General features: G+C 45.9%; 1 protein-coding gene across 2 annotated transcripts in view; it reads right to left on the reverse strand.

The window, feature by feature from the left end:
* The window catches only part of PAFAH1B1 (platelet activating factor acetylhydrolase 1b regulatory subunit 1), a 28669-nt gene extending 12135 nt beyond the window's left edge, over positions 1-16534 (reverse strand). The window contains exons 1-3 of one of the 2 annotated variants that reach the window (XM_027883786.1): positions 16379-16534; positions 1424-1635; positions 908-992 (exon numbers count right to left, since the gene is read on the reverse strand). In XM_027883786.1, coding sequence (XP_027739587.1) covers positions 908-992; positions 1424-1455 — 117 coding nt within the window. In that variant the 5' untranslated portion in view covers positions 1456-1635; positions 16379-16534. Of the gene's footprint in view, positions 1-907; positions 993-1423; positions 1636-16144; positions 16218-16378 lie in introns of those variants that run through there. The other variant, XM_027883787.1, reaches the window with a different exon arrangement.
* Between the last annotated feature and the right edge of the window lie 3852 nt (positions 16535-20386).

Genomic DNA, 20386 nt, shown 5'->3' on the forward strand with positions numbered 1-20386 from the left:
TACTTACTTATTAGACACTAGAAGTAGACTAGAGGAATTAAGTCAAACTTCAAACACACACTTTGGGAAAAGAACAATGCAAGATTTGTAACAGAGAAAAGGCAAGGATTTATCCAGAGTCAGCACACAGAAGTTTACTACTCAATATAGCTGTAGCCAGACGAAATGCACACCTCCTCTGCTAACAGGCAGCAGGTTAAAAATGATACCAACAATCATCTGTGACAAAGGTAAGTCAACAGAATGAAGCTGCAAGAAATGAGTGGTCTGAGTCACTGGCATCCATACAGTCTGACCAGAGCTGCTCATCAGAGGCGGGCACACAACCACAGAATCACAGGCTGGTTTGGGGTGGAAGTGACCTTAAAGCTCATTTTGTTCCGCCCCACTGCCATGGGCAGGGACACCTTCCACAGGCCAGGCTGCTCCAAGCCCCGCCTAATCTGGCCTTTTTGGATGATCACCTTCTATAAACTGGCTTTGGCCTGCCCTCCTACTACACAGTTACCCAAAGGGTACACAACAGATTCAGGCAACGACTTAACTCCTGATGCAATTCCAATCTCAAAAGATTTGCTCTGTTTGATAAAAGGAGAGCACAAAAGCAATCCAGTTTTGCCTTCCTGTTTCTTAAACATTCTCAGGTGAAATCAATCTTCAAAACTGCACAGTCTCAGACCATTTCAAATATGGTTACAAAACCACTCGCTCAGAAATGGCCAAGTCACCCAATGGTTATTTTTCCCTTTTCTGGTAAGCCAATAACCTATGCAAGTTCATCACCTTCAGTTTTAAAGCTGCCTGAGCGAACAGGTAAGGGACAAACACGCTTGAAACAGGTGCAAATGCCATAAAACTGACAAACTTTGAAATTAAAATACAGATGAAGAATCCTGTTTGAACTCACCACATCCAACTCAGCTTCCTTTTTAAAAACCGAATAGGCCTCCTCGTAGCCATTGGAACGGAGGTAATCTGCTATCGCTCGATTTCTGCAAAAAAACGTTTGAAATGCAATTTAAGGAGTCAAAGGGAGACTGTCATCACAATGTAGCACATTCTAGTCAGATCCTTGTCTACAACTTTCTGAAGTGAAATAGCAAAAAATTGTCATAATTTACTCAAGATAAAAGTAGAATTAACAGATCAGTTTGCAGGCTATATTGCAAAGTGTTTGCCATAGATTGAGGAATTCATTTTCTATGCCGTTAATAACTTCGAAAATATATTTTCATCATTTCCCAATTCTATTATCAAATACCAGCAGTTCTATCAAAAATGAAGACTAAAGAGATCTAAACCACAATAGACAGTATATGATGAGCATGTGAACTAAACTACTCTAAAATGCATTGGGAAACAAATGTTAATAACCGAAACTTAATAGAAATGTAACACAAACTTAAAAATCAAGATCCCTTACAGTTCATCTCGTTGCCTTTGTGACAGCACCATCGTGGCTGAGATGTCAGGTTTAACGTGATCGAGCAGCGGCTTCTCCTCAAGAGCTAAAGTCTTAGGAACCCGGGATCCACAATTCAGTCTGCCACAAAGTGGCTTAAATCACACGTATTTTTCCAGACGTGAAATCCAACAGGAAATCCAGAGGCATTCAACACAGAAGATTCAATCCATCTACAAGGAGGAGAAAGAGACAGCATTCATTTCCTTGAAACAAGCACTCAGCAGGCAGCTCTCTTGGATTTACCCAAACAGTGGCTTTAAAGACGAGGTCTCTAAGCCAGCATGGGACCCTTGCAGGTGCAGTGCTGCACAATTATAACAGACAAATGACTTTTCCCACTCCATTAACACCACCTGAGGAAGTTAAAAGAACCACATACTAAGAGATGGTATTTTTGCCTTCTTTTCAGTCACATGTTACCATGGTTTACCTACAGTTAATCTTTCAGCTCGCCCAAATTTGGGGCGCAGCAAATTTTTAAACAGTTCTTCAGTCTTATCAGTGACCATTACCACAGGCCTGTTACTGCAGCTGGGCTCAGGCAGTGGTGCGATCACAACACACCTGGCAGCGCCAGCTAATTTGTGATGTGGCTGAAATCCGACGTTTGAGGTAATTCAAGTGTTGCGTTGTGCCTTTCACAACAGACTCATTTTTCCCACACATACTTGTCAGCATCCTGTGATTCAGTTACATGAATGCAGCATTCTCAGTGCACAATCTGCTTCAACTGGGCAGCTTCAACCTCTGCCACGGCAACATCACCAAACTCACGCTGGCAGCACTGCCTCTGATCTCCACACTGCAGGGACCTTGTGTGAGCACCGTGACCATGGGAAAGCGCTGAAATGGCACTTCTTGCACACCTGGCAGGTGCCTGTACAGAACTCAACATTCACTCAAGACGTTCAGCAAGTTTGGTCAACCATCTTTCAGCACCAAGATAAACTGAACAGACAACAGCAGAGGCTCAGGGAGAGCAGGTGGGTCTGTGAACTCCCCACTGAACACTGAGGACACGTGTGTTCCCACTGCCTGTCACCTCTGCCCCTCCCTACTCACACAGGCACACAGAGCTCACCAGCACAGCTCAGGAACAATTTTGGTAAGGAGCCTCTTTTAAATAATAGCCTTTCTGAAAAAAAATAAAGAAAATACTGAGCTTGTACCATTAATGACTACTTATCCATCACAGGGGATCAGAGGCTTGTTTCTAAACCTATCTAGGCTCTGATGTCTGCTTCAAAATGAGCTTAAGCTGAAAGGTGCTTGTATTCCACTCTGCTGGTAGATTTTCCTCATCAAATGCTGCACACCATAATACTGCCCTGCAAGCTAGTTAGGACAGGAGCACTCTGAACAGGCAAAGCCTTACTTAATCAGTGTAACCTCTTCCCCAACAGCTCTTTCAGAAACAATTCAGATGAAAACTAGAGCACAGGCTGCACCCTTTCAGAGAATAGAAGCAAACATTTCATTTACTCTTGCCCCATCCCTAATTCCTACCAGGTAAAGAGACAACTGGGCTTCCACAGATGCCCCGTGCTCAGTACACACCCAGAGCATCCCATGGAAATTATTGGCAATGTAGTTCATCTGAAAAAACTCCGTCTCAGTGCTGAGACGAGCCTGCAGAGGGCACTGCTGGTGGAAACAGTGGAGAGGAACGAGCCCAGGCCCCTCAGACACAGCAGCGCTGCTGGGAGCGCCGGACACAACAGACAGAAACGGCCAAAATCCACCTCTGCTACCGCCAGAGGCTAAACATGAAGGTGGCGTCTGTATTATGAATCACCCCTGTGCAGTGAGTGTCCAGTAAATCCAGTGCACTGCCTCCGGTCAAAATCTCAGTATCTCATCAATTTTGATGTGGTATCCAGGAGATGCAACCATAGCACTTGTCTAAAAATAACAGCAACCATGTTCGGAAGGCCACTCTTGACATGTCACCTAGTTAGAAATACATTTTCCCTCTCAATTGTAAAGTAACCCCAAATTTCTCCAGTATCCCTGACACTTCCCAAACCTGGGCTGCTCCACATTCTAACTCCGAATTGTCAGTGAGAACCAGACTTTAGTACTGGATAAACTACAACAGCTACAGGGCAAAGCAGCTACTCCTGCTATTAGCAAATTACAGCTGAGCCACAAGACACCAATCACTTGATCTACAGTACCTCACTCCTGTGAAAAGTGGTTGTTCCAAGCACCCTGCTTAGTATTCCTGACTTTTTAACTACAGAGCCATCTGAAAAGAAGGCCAAGTATTTTTAGGGAAATACACACCCTGGAAAAAAACAGAACAGAATGAAAACAAACAAAACCCATCACAAACAAACAAATAAAAATAGAAAAAGAAACCACCCAAAACAAAAACCAAACAAATAAAAAACCCCAGAAAAAAAACCAAAACACCAAAAACACTCAAGCAAAAATGTCCAAACCCCCAAAAGCCCAAACCAACATTATTTACACACACGTGCCACCCTGTGTACTGCTTTTTCTCTAGCTGCAGCAGACTTTGTGACACACAGACTTCAGCAGAGCAAGACTAACCAGTTCTCTCCATCGCCTATCAGGGCTCCCAGTGCCCACTGTTCAGCCACCAGAGGCAGCCAGGGGAACAAAAACAACCCACAAAGAACTACCACCTGCACAAGCTTCTGAAATACATAGAACTACTGATGAAGAGCAACACACTGGGCAAAAACACCCAAAAAGCTGGAGAATCCTCTCCTGTAAGGGAAGGTAGAAAACAGCACAGTGCAGGTTCTTCTGACCCTCTCATCTAGGAAGAAAAAAAAAAAAAGGTGCCAAAAAAACCAAGACCTTCTGTCTCTTCACATCCTCCTATCCCCTCCCATCTTCCTAAACTGGGATTCAGAGATTCCTGAGCTTCACTGCACCAGCCTGTCACTGGAACCAGCTGCCCTGGCCACAGGCCTCGCCCCACTGAGGCCACGCTCGCTGCCACTGCAGTGCTCCTGCGCCCACAGCCAGTCCCACCTGGGCAGCTCACACACATACACACACCCCTCACCCATGCACACGCACCCAGCCAGCCTCACGCCATGCTGCCAGTGGGCATCACTGAGCTGCTGTGGGCAGGAACACCCTCTTCCTGAGGGTGACTAAGAGAGAGGATTTGACAGACAGCTGCTGCCTCCTGGCTCCAAACACTGGAGCCTTCCACTGATTGGTATCAGTGTGGTTCGAGTGCTTCCTAGATCACTAGAAAACTTCGCAGTAACTTAATGAGAGACCTGCTAACCATTCATAAATGCACCAACAGCAAATTGAAACAGGTTCAGCTCCATTTGTTAGCTGAGACAGCTCTACGGGAGGTATCCAAGCACAATAGCTACACACAAAGTCACAGCAATGAGGTAGCGAAAAAATAATCACTTTGAGGCAAGAGATTGTCAAAATATCCTTCAGTTCATGATATATCATGCCAATAAATGGTAAGACTTGGCCGCAGGTATTTCTACGACAGTGTTCGTACTTGCTTCAGGAGACATTTAAAGATTATTTTCCGTAAGTATTCGCCAAATATAATTGAGAAGCAGATTACGGAATCAAATTAACTCATGGGCATTTTAGTCCCAACTTGCCAAAAAATACCTGTTCATTTACCTGAACTGGCACCAAGCAAGAGCAAAGTTACTTGAATTAAAATTCCTAAAAGTGCCTGTTTCTGTACACGTTAAAAACATAAATCGAGTCTGTAAATTCCTTCAGAGTTCATTATGCTTTTACTTAACAGAGTACACTGGATGCTAAACAGCACTAAAATTTGGTTCGAATACCTATGTCTGCCAAAGACACTGGACCCTGAATTGGACATTAAGTTTTTATTCATTTCAAGCAAATCATCTCCCCTGCAAACCTACCATGAGACTAAGCATACTTGAGGCCAGAAGTTTTTAGAATCAAACCCAGCCCAGCTTTTTAGTTTTAACTACTAAAATAGTGTCTAACTAGTAAAATAGTGTCTCTGGATTTAACCCTTGACTTATTGACTCCTGCTGTTAATTACTGCAGAAACACCCACAGATATAACAGTTCACCGAAATAGAGCAGGATGAAACTTCTGTTATTTTGCCAGATTCCCCAAAGCCCTTCATTTCCTATTGCCATGGCTTTGTTTGGCAGCTGTAGTAACTCACTGCTCCAGCTTTAACCGTGGTCTGCCTGTACAAAGCAGGCCACCACCATCCAGCTGCTTCCAAGAAACACACACATTGCACTGTGACATAACTGCAGCCATAAACACAGAAGTCCAAGTAAACCATTAACTACTAGTTACTAACTCATGGTATAAATTATACCTTCACTGAGGTGCTACATTTGTTCCTGCAAGGTATTGGTTCAGTCAGGGATTTAGCTCCTAGAAGGAGTTTTTGCCCTTCAAAGAGCCTTGTGGGAGTCATAGCAGGGGAAGGCACCGCACTCGGTGCTGACCACCTGCCAGCACACACCAACTCAGCATGTGAACTTCTCCACTCGGGTTGCCTTCAAGAGGCTGTTTCACATTAAGTTCTTATGAAGCTCTTCCAAATCCAAGAACTTTCATAAATGTATCCCAAGGTACCAAACTCTGCCATCACAATCAACCTATGCATCTTCCACAGGATTTATCAGCCAGTTCAAGGTTCTCCACTGTCTCTCCTCTGCTCCTATCAAGAGGGTCAAAAATAATCCTGGAGATCAACACCATAAACAAATCCCTGAAATGGCTCGAGTGACAAACAATGCCCATTTGTGCTCTTCAGAAAAAGTCCCAGTAAAAGCCACTCCCGAGTGAGCTCTATGATCCACCCAACCTGCAGTGAGGTTCCTGCTCCCCTTCCCCTGGGAGTGATGTGCCAACACCTCAGTCACTGGCAGTGCTCTGCTACCACAGCAAAGGTGTAAGAAAACCAACACAAGCACCATGCAGTGACATACAGAGAGCACAAAGCCACTCCAAGGTCATGGTGAACCAGTATTCCTCACAGACATGTGCTGGTTCTAACCAGAGTTTTCAAGTCACCTGAGTAAAGCTGCAGAGTAATGTGAAGATGTGTTACATTCTATGATAAGACCTTTATAAGCTTCAGAAGTTCCATTTCACAGGCTTCTCACAGCCTGAGTTACTCTGATTACTTAAGCCAGGGCTCCTTTCACCAAGAAAATCCTCATCAGCACCATAATGAGAGTGTCTCACCACTGGAACTCCAGGCTCAAAATCTTCATCATTCCGGTAATTTCAGTCCTCAAGCCTACAGAAACATTTGCTTACCAGCTATTACAAAAAACCGTCAGTCAGCCTTAATATGTTCTTAAGCACTTTTCCCACCTCCCATAATTCTCACAAGCACATTTGTCCCTCCTGTATTTTATTATTTTTGTCTTACCCTTTGAATTTTTATGAGTTAAACAAAGAAAATCAGTTCCAACCTCATTCCTTGGTTCATGGTTCAAGGTTCTCCACTGACACAGCAGTGAATTGTTCCATACACGAGCACCACCACCCCAGGTTCACTCTGCTGCTGCTGTCCAGCAACCACATCTGATAGCACACATCTCAAATACATCCATAGCTCCTCCAGGAACTTAACAGTAAGTTAATTCAATTTCTGCAGTTGTTACGACCGTTGCTTAGGCTCCATAAACAGTCTTCCCTACAAAAACACAAGCTACGTACACTAAACACGTAACTGCAGCTCATTATATTCAAAATTAGAAGAGATACATGGCATCAATTAAGAGAGCCAATGCATCAGCAGATACAGAACACACCAGCACCATGCAGCTCTGAAAGCTCAGCAAAGCTGTGAACTGCTGTGCTTTAGGAACTGGACATTTTTGCCCTTTTTTGCAGAATCCTAATACTATTAATAAACTCAGCTACAAGACCATTTTTTCCTAAGTATTATTACAACAACATTTTAATAATATTATACAAGAACATTTATTGAAGGAGACAAAATCTGAGGTCACATTCTCAGACTGCCAGCTCAGGCACACCTAATATGAGGCACCTGGGTGTTAAAAAAGCACATGAGCCATCACCAACACCAGAAACACATAAGCAAGTTCACACTGTGAAATCAATTACTTTTGGATTATTCACATTTAGGTTCAAACTTAAATTTTAATTTGCAATCATTTAAAATTTCAACAACTCGTGTAAAATTCAAAACCTTCCGGAGTGTCCAGCACATGCTACCAACTTTCAGGCCGTTTGTCTAACACAGTCTACTGACCTTAAAAGGTTTTTTGCCCAAAAGGAAACTCCTCGAGTTTACTTGTAAATTGTTAATAAATCCAAAATCCCACTTCAATTAGCTCCCTCTCTTCAGGTAACTTTACAAACCCAGTGAAGGGCCTGTCACTTATTAAGACCAAGGCCATTAAAGACTAACTGAACTGATACAATCAGAATTAAATTCCACAATTTCTAAAGCTGAGAAGATCTATTTGTGCATTAATACAGGAGAAACTCTTGTTGCATTGCCTCTTGCTACGTGGCTGGCACAGGAGATCCTTACAAAGTTCTTTGACAGTGTATTTTGTTTTATAATATATTAACAAGAGGACTTAAAGTGGTTATTTGGGAGTATTCCCGGGCAATTAGAGCTACAGTCCTTACGGATGAACTAGACTGCAAGAATTGCTCTCTTACACCTGTGGATTATGTTGCTAAATTCTAGCAAGTATATAATAACGCGTCCTTCCAATTTAAACTGATTTTCAATGGTTTGATTTTGTTTTAAACCCCATAAGCAAAAAGCTGCTTTATCAAACTCAAGACACAGAATAGGACGACTCTTGGCACAAATGTACTCAAAACCAGATTCCACAGGACTGAAGTAACATCCATGCTTCTTGGGCATAACTGTTAGAACCCGAAAAGGTTCTTAGAAATGTCTCTATCTGTTGATAGGAAAGAAAAACAGTAACAAGTAAAATAAAACATCGAGTTCCTCTCCCGCCTCCATCTTGTCCCCCCAGTACAGCAGGAAAGCTCAACCATAGCACAATCACCAGGGCACAGCCAGGCAGCTGCTCTCAGTGCAGCAAACAGACCTTACACTAGAAAATATCGGAATCCATCACCTGCTAAGCTGGCAGGGATGAGTCGGAGAATACAAGAAAGCTACTCATTTATGAGCTGGGTTAATCTTTTTTCCACTTTTCAGCCTACATCAGTAAAGCTGGCTGAGGGATTACGACAGAGTGAGCTCCAACAACTATCTGATTCAGGAAAAACAAAACAAAAAGCAAATCTGATCTGAATTACAACTCTGAGCCTTATTTTTAATTCATATGTTTAGTAAGCCTTTTATTCTGCAATTAAGGAAGTCTCAGAATGCCCGTAGGTCAACGTTTTGCCTGATGTATCAATGTAGCATCCAGAGTACAACATTCTGTGCAGTGTTTGTAATAACTTACCAAAAATATTTCCCATTTCAGTTCAGTTAAAGACTTATCAAGAGAAATATATATTTAACACAAAAAAGGTAGAAAAGTCTATGCCTGTTTTTTTCTCCATTTCACCTACTTTTATAGCTTTTGCTACAGACCTGATACAGCAGTGTAGTTCTGAAAATAATTCAACACCAAATCCACGTGGAACTAGAAAGCAAGCCATGGCAGATCAGATATAGTGCCTATGTTCTGAAGACCTGGAATGCAGGCTGTAATTATATCTAAAATGTAAAGCTAAGGCATGTCACCAGCACGCTATAAAGCAGGAGCAGGCTGGCTGCTCCACGCTGCATGCTGCCTAAAGAAACACCTGTGCATTTCCAAATCAACTCCTGTGCCCGTCTACGTTTAGAGGAGTTCAAGCTGTAATCTGGATTCAACACATCACTGACAGTCACTACCCACCTTCAGGATTATAAAACAACAAAAGACATTTTTGGTCTCATTACCTTCCCAGGCACCAACACTACATGACTTTGAGGCATCTGGACCGTATTTGCCTGGAATATATTTTTTTGGGGAAGTCTTTAAATTAATTCAATCTTGACATTTGTCCTCCATGTATCACTTCAGTTTTGCAATTCTCATAGATTAATTCTCAGGAGAAACACCTCGAGCACAATCACATCACTTCATTTTAGAGCCTTTGAGTTTCCTCCAGGTCAGAACCCCAGTCACAAGTGCAGTCTACATGCAGGCTTTGGCAGAAGACAAGGGAAAGGGAAAACATCCTTCTTCTAACCTGCCTGTTTAGTTCTGTGTGAAAATGCAGGTAAGTTTAGCTCCCAATAAAGGAACAGCCTGGAACCTTTAATGTGCGTGAAAAGGTTTTTGCCATGGCCCTCTCCACACTGCTGCCCAGCAGGTTGTGACAGTGGCAGGACAGCAAGCAGGGTTAGTGTTACGGGCTCCATATTACACGCTGCCACTCGACACTGGCTCAGAGCAGAGCACATCAGGGGTAGCTGCACGACTTCAGCAGGGGCTTTTTCAGTATCATTACTGCTAGGTCAAACAACATATACACATTTTGGGGTAGCAATTCTAGACTACTTATTTAAGCTCCTTTCGGCCACCAAGAGAAGAGTGCCTGCACTCAGATGGGTTGGTCAGCAGCCATGCACCGGATCTGAACTTTGTTCTTCTCAGTTCTTCCCCCTGTACCTCCCTGGCTTGAAGAATTAAGTAATAGACTTACACATGTAAAAGAGGTCACAGGACTACATCCAAATTTAAATAATTAAAATTTAAAAATTAAATAATTCAATCATTAAACCACCTGTAATACTGAAAATGCGATATTAACAAAAATGACTGTAAACTGATTAAATTTATATATGAAAAATATCTGGAAGGAAACTTAAAGGAACACTTATGTTAACACCTTAGAAACAGAAGGTCAAAACCACAAAAGAAATCCAAACAAGAACTCAGAACTTCCACTCTTCAATCATGAGAACACTGTTAGTCCCTTAGCCATTTTCAAAGCCTATTGACCAAAAATGGTTTCACTTGCCCAGCAGAAAAAAAAATCAAAACCAAAACCTAAAAGATAATCATAGTTGTCACATATAACATCTTATTCTGTTACAGGGAACAGAACTCAACCTCTCATGACATACAAAAGTAATGAAATCGGGGTTCTGGTAGAAGGTGTCTCATTTTTCTTATGACCCATCTTCACCTACTACACTTTTGCCTCTAAAACAGAGCTGAAGGTGAGAGAGAGAGAACCTTCTACCATTACTGATTTAATAGACACCATCTGTTTAAAAAACATACACACATTAATGACATCCTTTTAATAGACTGCAAAGACACAGGCATTAAAACACACCAAACTGTTTATCTAATCTCTTTCTTCACCCCAAAAAGCAGGTGAATCCAGCACAAGACAAACTGCCAGGTTATTTCTTTATGGAAGAACCACTCATTTATCTGCAGCAAACAGGCTAAATGCTTCCAGCTGATTTTCCTCTAGTCTTAAAGAAGGATAAACTTAACACCTTTGCTTTAGCATTAAGCAGAAAAAAACACGGCAGAGGCAATCTCGGGGGGAGATGGGGGGACCACTTGTCTAATTAAACCGAAAGAACTTCAGGTTTGTGGAGCACAACAGGAACAATTAACACAGATACGAGAAGGAGGGTGTAAATAATTTCAGTCATGAAGGCCCCTGTGCTATCCCAGATGCAAACCAGTACAGCATCATGCCGTAGAGCCTGTCACCTCCAGCCTCACCTCACAGGAGGTGTGACAGCTGAGTCACCACCCAGCCCCGAGAACACGAGGTGCCTCTGAAGAGCCCTTCGACCAACTCCCTCAGCACAGACCTACTTAACAACGGATCCCAGGAAATTACAGGACAGACATCGCTGCGCACCACCTACCAACCTCAGCTACCACACTGGAAATGCCTTCTCAAGGTATTTCTTCATATAAGCAGCATAAAAAATATCAGGTAAGTCTTCCAGAATCAACAGAATCACAATGACAAAGATGTATTTATTACATTTATTTAATCACAGTCCTTATCCTAAGTCCACAAGCAGCCAAGCCAAGCTGCAGGACTCACTCAGAAGCAGTACCAGTAAGGAGAAAATGGTGAAACTACTTCTAAATGTATTAACTAGCAGATACTTTGAATTAATAATGGTGATTTTTTTTATATAGTTATACATGCATCAGTGCTCTTGGTACTGCTCAGTGTGCCAATGCTGTGCACATGACTAGCTTTGAAAGGACTGTATGTTTATAGTCCTGAGGAAATGGAGCTCAGCATACACTTATTTTGTAAGTAACATTTTTGCTTTGAAATTTCCTGACAGTACATGCCAGCATGAAGTGAAATGATAGGTGGCTTCCGTGACACTGAACTAAAAGCGAGAGAGCCTAAGTCACACCTATCTAATCCCTTAAAGAGAGAGCAGAAGGTTAAAAAAGAAAAGAAAAAAGAACAAGCTTTTAAATTGGCTGAATGAGACAAGCATTGCCTCATCCAAGTCCTGCCTCAAGCAGTACTGAGAAGAAAAGGCCCTTCTTTAAACAACTGAGATAAGATACAAGTTAGCAACACACATCTGTCGGGCCGACCTGTAGCACCCAGCATCACCAGGGTAAAACTGCAACTCAACTGCTCACCAGCTAAAATCCTGGTTCTTGCCAGTGTTTCTAATACGTAACATTCATCAGAAGGTCTCAGAACTTGGTAGGAAAAGCTTTGGTCTAAAATTACTGTAATACATGAAACCCAGACATTTAACCCAACCTAAGGTCGGGACCCCACCACTAAGCTGCCATGCCACAGCTCCAGCTCCAACCACGCTCTGCACCTCAGTGGGGGCACAGTCCTGCCCAGAGTGCTGCCATGCACCCTGCCAGGATGGCCTGCAGTCAGAGAAGGAATTCTGAATTAACAGCTTGATGTACTCAACAGGTTAGGATTGTATCCTACTGTAAATGCTGATTTTTAAAAACTTACATTGAAGTTTAGCCTATTCTGTCAGGCAGATCAAAAGACAAAGCAACATCACCCATGAATAAAAATCCCTAAAACCACACCAGGAGCGCCATTTCCCTTGTGTCAGGTAATAAAACAGCTCACGAGAAAGGCCCTGCACCAACGCGAGGCTTCACCAGTGCAATACATTTTTAGGAGTCAGGTTGTTCTGCCAACGATATTTAAGCTCTTATAAAAGGGGGAAAGAGGAGCCCAGTCGTAACATCACTGACAGATCTGCGAGTATGGACAGTGTGTAACTTACTACTGCTCTGTAACAAACCTTGCAGAAGAACCCCGGGATCATTCTCATCAACACACATGGTTCTGACTCTTGGGAAAGATCTTCAACTGCCATCACAAATCCCACGTTATAGGCTGGAAACTCCCCCACACCCTACAGGAAACCTGAAATTATTATCTATTAATAATAATTAGCAATTTCTATTGTCCTCTTGATTTCCTAAATTTAGGCCTAAGCAGCTCTTATTTTCAGCCTGACAAGTATTTCAGTGCTCACTTCACAGACGTTTCAGCTATCTTCGCTGTCTTTGCCTTTAGTTTAGAAAATGGGCCTGAAGTTCATCAAGGCAGGAGAGAGCTGCCTGAAACGGAACTATCTCAATGCTGCTCCCCTTCGTACTACAGGAATTCCAACCTCTGGTTCAGGAATACGGGGCAGCTACAGAGGGTTGTAAATAAAGTTATAAACAACATACCGAGCTACCCTGAGGTAGTGGGGACCAGCTATTGTTTGCCCATAATATTCTACAAGAGGGTACCAACACATCATAATTAACGATGGAAGCTGGTTATGAAGTTCCTGATGGAAGACATGGTTACTCCAACTTGACAAAGCAATCAGCACATGCTGATTCAAGAGCTGTCCCATCCATAGCAAGTTGGATAGACAGCAAGTTGGTGAGCAGACAAAGGACACAACCTGAGCTCCCAGGCTGGGAGGAGCACAGGAGACAGGACAGGCACAGGAGTCAGCAGGACACACAGGGTAGAGCTTGCATGCAGCCAGAAGGGGAAGTGTTGATGCCTCTTGCTTCTGTAGAACCCAAATGAACAAGTTACTCCTGTACAGAAAGTGACTGCCATCATTTCAAGGGCAAAAATCACCCAAAGTCACAAGGAGGAAAGCGTTTTATTGAGTTCTTCATTGACCTTAGCCTGGATACGTGTTAAGGCTCAGGCATTTGGCACACACATCCACTGAATCCTGGAACATCTACTCCAGGTAAATCAAGCAGATAGAGCTTATATAGAAGCCACTGCCCCTTATTTTAATTCTGGACATATTAAACCAAACACAATCTTCTCTGTGGCCATCTCCCATCACAAACTGGACTCCAGAACCGAGACCCCTATGAAAAAGCAAAAACTCAACCTGCTTCAGAATCATCCATATTCGGTGCTGTACTTGCTCCAATCAACACTGAATTCAGGTGGGAATACCATGAGGCACATGAGGACCAGGAGAGCACTTCCACAAGCTGCCCTTCCTAGGTGCTTCCTCCCATCCTTATTGTATTCCCCAAATCCTTTGTTCTAATGCCTTTCCTACACAACTTTGAGCAGCAGTGTCACCACAAAGATGCAGCAGTACCTGAGGGGGACAGCAACGCTCTGACAGAGCCATGGTGCTCAAAAGGGCTTCCCAAACCCTGGTATGTTATTTTACAGGAACTTGGCACATGAAGAAGGGCAGTGCAATCCAGTCTGTATGTACACTGACAGCAGTCACTCCACTGTAGTCACCAAAGACACCAGGGATTGTCTTTTCCTGTATGCCCACCCATAATCTGATCTATCCAAGAAGTTCCATGAAAAAATAACAGTAAGCCACAACACAGGGGTTTCTATAGATTTCAGAGAATCTTGTGTGCAAAACACCCGCACAAAAATTATAATTCTTATCTAAAGTGTAAATAAAATAAATTCAACAAGTGAATAAGTGGATAAATTGAAGCAGTTATCAGACAAAAAAAATCCGGCTTTTCAACAGTGACTGGTTACTTCTGACTGCCAGACAAATCAAGATCCACCCTGCAGAGAAACCAGCCTCAAAACAGAACGCGAGATTTGTTTCATTTCCGAAGGTTCCTGCACCATTAGATTCCTCCCTAAAGAAGAGACTTCATTGTTACGGCAATTAGTATTCCTCCACCCCGGCAAAGGGAGAAAAAAAAAAAAAAGCTCTGAAAGGGTAATCGAGCCATTTCGAAGCTTTGCCTCCTTACTCCACCCAGTCTCTTCCCTGCTCAATGGCTGCTCACAGCATCCACAAACATAGGAACAGCAACAGAAAGACAGAAAAACGAGATCCCCGAGAACAAGCCGGAAATTTGCAACTCATCTTTCAGTTTAAAAATATTTTCTTTGTTTAGTTCCCTAACATAATTTTTCTATTTAAAAAAACGACTCTAAGGGAAAATAACATTCTGACAGCAGACCCTCCCTCTCCCGAAAACCAGTCGAATGCTGCACAATCATTTACAAAATGATCATCGCTGAACGGAGGTTCTTTAACCACCAGCTCCTAATGGCATGAACAATACTGTCATAGGAACATATATTTAAAAGAATCACGACAAAAATACATAATTCAGCCAGGTCAGTATGCCCAAACATTTATTTATAGTAAAATAGTGCTTGTTAAAGATTTTTAATATAGCTTAGATTAACCTTCCCCCCTCCCTGGTAGGTAATTCATTATAAAAGGACTTGACCTGCACCAACCAAGCCCACTGCTGCAGCACTGCCGGCGAGGAAATGGTTCCAGTGATACCATGGCAAAGAAAGGGAAGGTGTCACATTATTATTGGTATTAAAGGTCAAGTTGAATTGCCTCCATGTTAAACAGAAAACAATAAAAAAAAAAATCTCGTGCCCAGAGAACTGAGCAAACCCCAAACTTTCCAAGGGAGGCACCACTCCCACCCCCCAACTTCCATCAATAGCCCTGCCTGCCGAAACAAAACCTCGGCAGTAACAATAAATACAGGATTTTAGCAAACTCGATTGCTATTAAAAGGTTTCCGAGGGAAGCCTGTGCATCTCCAGCCATCCAGGCAGCGATATGACCCCCAGAAGGAGATCAGACCTCCCTCGCCCGTTTTACTGCAGCTGGTTCTGAAGGTATGAGCCACCTCCTACCGCTGCTGCCCTGCTGAGCACTGCAGGAAAACGGGGGATGCGAGGCAAATTCTAAAATAACACCTACTCCTTTTCCTGGATTATCAATTCTCGCCCTGTTTTCGGTGCCGCGGCCCCCATGGCGAACTGGGCCATCGCCCGACCCCCGGCCCTGCCCCGGGAGAGGGGGACGGGGGGAGCCCCCAGGAGGAACCGGGGAGGGATGCTCGGGGTCCCCTCGGCGCACGCACCGGGCCCCTCGCCCCGACGGCTTTTTTATGGCTCTTTGCCCCGGCCCGTGCCCTCCTCCCCGTATTTGCTAAGTCACGGGAGGAGCGGCGCGGCCCGCGGGGAGAACACGGGCCCGGCGGGGGCTCCGCGCCCGCCCCGCCGCTCCCGCCGGGCCCTGTTTTCCTGCAGAGTCACGGCAGGAGCGGGGCCCGGGGCCGCGAGCAGCGGGGAAGCCGCGCCCCGGCCCCCAGAGCCCCCCTGAGCCCGGCCCGGCGGGGGGAACACCGGGCCGGCCCCCCCGACCCCCGCCCCGCCCGGTCCCTCCTCACCAACGGGCGCGGCCGCCATTTTGAGAGCGAGCAGAGAGAGGGAGGGGGAGCGGGGCGAGGGCGGGGAGCGCAGGGGAGGGGGAGAGCGGAGCAGAGAGCGCTGGCCGCTGGGGCCGCGGGCCGGGACAGCCCCGCGGGACCGGGGGAGCGGCGGGCCCGGCCTTAGCGAGCCCCACCGGCGCCGCCGCCTCGCTGTGCCGCGCGGGGCCGGCGCCGCCCGCCCGTCCCACTCACCGGCGCGGCGCAGGGTCCCGGTGCGGGGTGGCGGTGCCGGTGCGGGGCGGCGGTGCCGGCGCGGGGGTCCCGGTGCGCGGTGCCGGCGCTGGGCGGGCGCTCCGCTCGCTCCGCGCTGTCAGAGGCGCCGCGGCCGCCGGGAGGGAGGGCGGGAGCGGCGTGGCCGCCGCGGCGCTGCGCATGCGCGGCCGGGGGCGGGGACGGCCGCCCGCCGCCATCTTGGGCGGCCGAGGCGCGGGTGCGCGTCCCGGCGTGCCCCGCGCGCGTCTCCCGGCGTGCCCCGCGCGCTCCAGCCCGCCTGAGGGGGGCGGGAAGCACACCGGGAACAGACCGGGAATATACCGGGAATACCGGGCGTGCACCGGGAACAGACCGGGAATATACCGGGAATACCGGGCGTGCACCGGGAACAGACCGGGGACGCACCGGGCGTGCACCGGGAACACGCGTCATGTGCCAGGAATAGCGGCGGCACCGGGCACACACCGCCAGTACCGGGGACACCGCCGATCCCACCGAACACATGCTAGGAATAGTAGGGACACCGGGAATACCGGGCAGACACCGGGAATACAGGGCACCAGGTCCACCCCCTCCAGCCCCGGCCTCCCACGGGCACCGGGCGCTGTCACATTTTGCAGGTGTCCCTCCCGGGCCAGCCCTGCTCAGGAGCGACCTTGTCCCGCACCCCTGGAGCCGCTGGGATCACTCGTGTCCGTGTGCCGGGACCGCCGCGAACTCGCCGTGCATCTCCCAGGGCAGCTCCGCAGGGTCGGTGTGGGAACAGTCCCGCTCTACACCTGCAGCTGAATGTTTGCGTTATCGGCAAACCCCACCGGGCTGCATCTCCGAGTGTCCCTGGTTTCGTGGAGCACTGTTCCCGCTGAGGATCAACCCTCATGCTCACCGGGGGCGCTGCCAGGACAGCCCTGGAACATCGGGGCTGCTTCCCTCAGCTGTCGCCAGCAGCACAGCCGAGCACCTGCGCCCATGAGTTCTCCCCTCGGTTTGCCAGCTGAACCCCTGTGATCTCTGAGGGCTGGAGTGTCAGAGATAGCAGTGCCCACTCGGGTTCTGCTCGGTGAGCACCAGAGATGCCCTGACAGAGGCCCCAGCCTGGACCCTGCTGCTGGCCAGGAATGCTGGAGCGGAGGAGCAGGAGCCCTGCAGCTCCAGGACAGGGACCGGTCTGAAAAGCTGACCCGAGGGAAGAGGTAATTCCACGTGTAACATTATCTAGAGAGCAAAAACTCTGTGAGAAACTTCAAAGGACACTGGAAATTTCGTTATCAAAATCTATACAGTCTTATCTGTTGCTCCTGCAAGCAGCAGGAGAGATTACCAACGTAACCATTATGTAATGGATCTCCGTGCTGGTGCCCAGGGCACCTGAGGGTGCTGGTGTCAGCATCGCCTGGGCTGGCCCATGGGCCCTCACTTGCTCTTGTTTGTGTTATTTTATACCTCAGTGGACAAGAGAGGCCAACCCCACACAATGCAGGGCTGCCAAGGCAGCCAGGGAAAGTTTTTTACTTATTTTTTTAATTGACTAGATTCCAAGTTTTAGATCCATTTTAAACTTGAAAATTTCTCGCCATTCACACCTAGGGATGGTGATGTTGCAGATATTCCCAAATACACTGGTGACGTGCAAAATGGACTAAAAGTGAAGGGTAATTCAGTTTCAGTATAGTGATTTCTTCAATATATTGAAACTTTTCAGTGATGAATTTCTTCACCAAAAGGGTGGTCACCACTGGAAGGGGCTGCCCAGGGAGGTGGTGGAGTCCCCATCCCTGGAGGTGTCCAAGGAACAACTGGACATGGCACTCAGTGCTCTGGGATGAGTGACAAGGTGGGGATCGGGCACAGAGCTCAATGATCTGGGAAGTCTTTCCCAGCCTTTTTGATTCTGTAATTAATATAATTAATGTTGAGACAAACAGTTGGACAAGTCAGTAGGCCACATTTCTAGTGAGGAGCCAATGCTGTATGCATCTGACCCTTTTGTTAATGGAAAACAATCCAACCGGAGCAGCACGTGTCAGCATCCTGTACCAGCACGTCAAGGACGTGTTCGGATATGTTCCAGAAAAGAAGATTGGATCTGGCCATACTCTTTTGGGTTTTTTACCCCCCAGTATTTTTAAATCTCTGTGCTGACCACTGGCAAAAGCTCTTCTGTGGCAGAGAGAAGATTCCTGATTCCCCTGTGGGGCACTTGTCAGGGGTATTTCATGACATGTCAGCATGAGAAACACAGGGGACTGAAACTTAGGGGAAGACTTTCAAATGGTTGCCCAAATTACCTCGGCTTTACTTCCATTTGTTTGCAAAGCAGGCAAAACTGCTTTGGCAGCCTCAAAATTCTAGTATATCACATATTTTGGGGTGTGTACTCAAGCAATAATTAGCATCTACCCAAGAAATTAAATCTGGTTCAGAGATTAATGAATTCTCCAAAGATCTTTAGGACATTTTAGGACCTAAATGCCTTTAGGACAGGCATTTTATTCTCCTTTTACAGCTGGCCTTCCTTGTAATATCATTGCTTGATACTGGGATGGAAAAAAACCCAGGTGCCAGCACAGCTGAACTGTGAGGAGTCCCAGAGCCCATTTTTCTTGGTCGTTTCCTTGATTGCCACCAAGAACCTCCATAACAGGGAACATGGACCCTGCACCTTGGCAGGGAGGTGCAGATCCAAATTGCACAGCTCCCTCTGGTTCCAGCTTCAGATTTTTCTTGAGGATATTCCCAGAGTCAGTCTTTGCAGCTTGCACAGCCCCTCTGCAGTGTGAGCCAGGCTTCTTCGGGGGAGCTTTTGCCATCTGGGGTGGCACACACAGAGTTAGCTACTACAGCCGAGATTGTGATTCCAAACCTTCCATCAACCCTTGCCGCACGCTTCCTGCTAAACACGGAAACCAGAGTCATTGATAATTCATATGTTGCCTCTGAATGAAAGATGTCATTAATATTCTACGCGTGTACATATTTGTGTAGCAAAGCACCCGCAGCGACTGCTCCACTGCAACCAACTCGGGTACACGTTTCACATCCGCCGCGGCGCCTGACCTACAAAAGACACAGACCTCTGCAAGAGAAAAAGTTGCACAAAAATGTCTCCACAGATTTGAACTGAAAGAGCAGTGCAGTTTTAGTTTGGGACTGAATTCTGGTGACACAAATACTGTTATTACAAGGTACCTAAGCACATACCAAAAGAAAATTAACTTCTAGCTGTGCCTTGTTGTTCAATTTAATGAGTCAATGGGCATGTCTACCTGTGTCACTAACCCTGTCACTCGGATAAATCACAAGAAATTAGGATTATTTTCTTCTTTTTGTTCACTGGTGAATAGTAACTTTTCTGTGGCTCAAGCAAGACCTTGCTCTAGAACTGCAAATTGTCCACTTTATTGTTTATATAGGTGCAAAAGTTTTAGCAATCCTACTTCCAGTACTCATGTAGCCTTTCCTCTACATTATGAACATAAGGAGGAGGGCAATCTGTGTCCCCCTCTCTACCCGACATTCTTAATAGCATTAAAAAGAAAAGATAAATCCTGTCTCTGAGGTGTCTCAGTGTTGGGAACCTTGTCCCTGTGCAAAGTCTTCACCTGTTGCAGTAGAAAGTCCAGGTACAAGTAGCATTTCAGGCTCTTATCAGTTCTGTTTTCACTGGTGAGGCCCTGACACAAACCTGGTTGCTCACCCTTGAGGTGCTCATCGAGGCCCTGACTGCCCTGGGCCTGGCTCCCCTGGCAGTCCCAGTTCATCTGCTGCTTCTTCTGTGTTTTTGTGAAGCTCTAATCAGAGTCTGCTCGGCCTCGCGTTCACCCTCTCTGTCCCCATGCAGTAAGACGTTAAAAATATCCTTTTTTTGTGAAGCTGTGAAACCAGGTGTTGCACATAACAACTTTGACCTTTAAAATTTTAAGCTTGTTCAAGTTTTTAACATAAGAGTATTAATTGCAGGTATTTATTGCCATACAAGATGATATT

Source organism: Empidonax traillii, unplaced genomic scaffold, assembly GCF_003031625.1.
Source record: "Empidonax traillii isolate 1590-97213 ecotype Southwest subspecies unplaced genomic scaffold, ASM303162v1 scaffold135:size1941959, whole genome shotgun sequence".
Classification (NCBI taxonomy): Eukaryota; Metazoa; Chordata; class Aves; order Passeriformes; family Tyrannidae; genus Empidonax; species Empidonax traillii.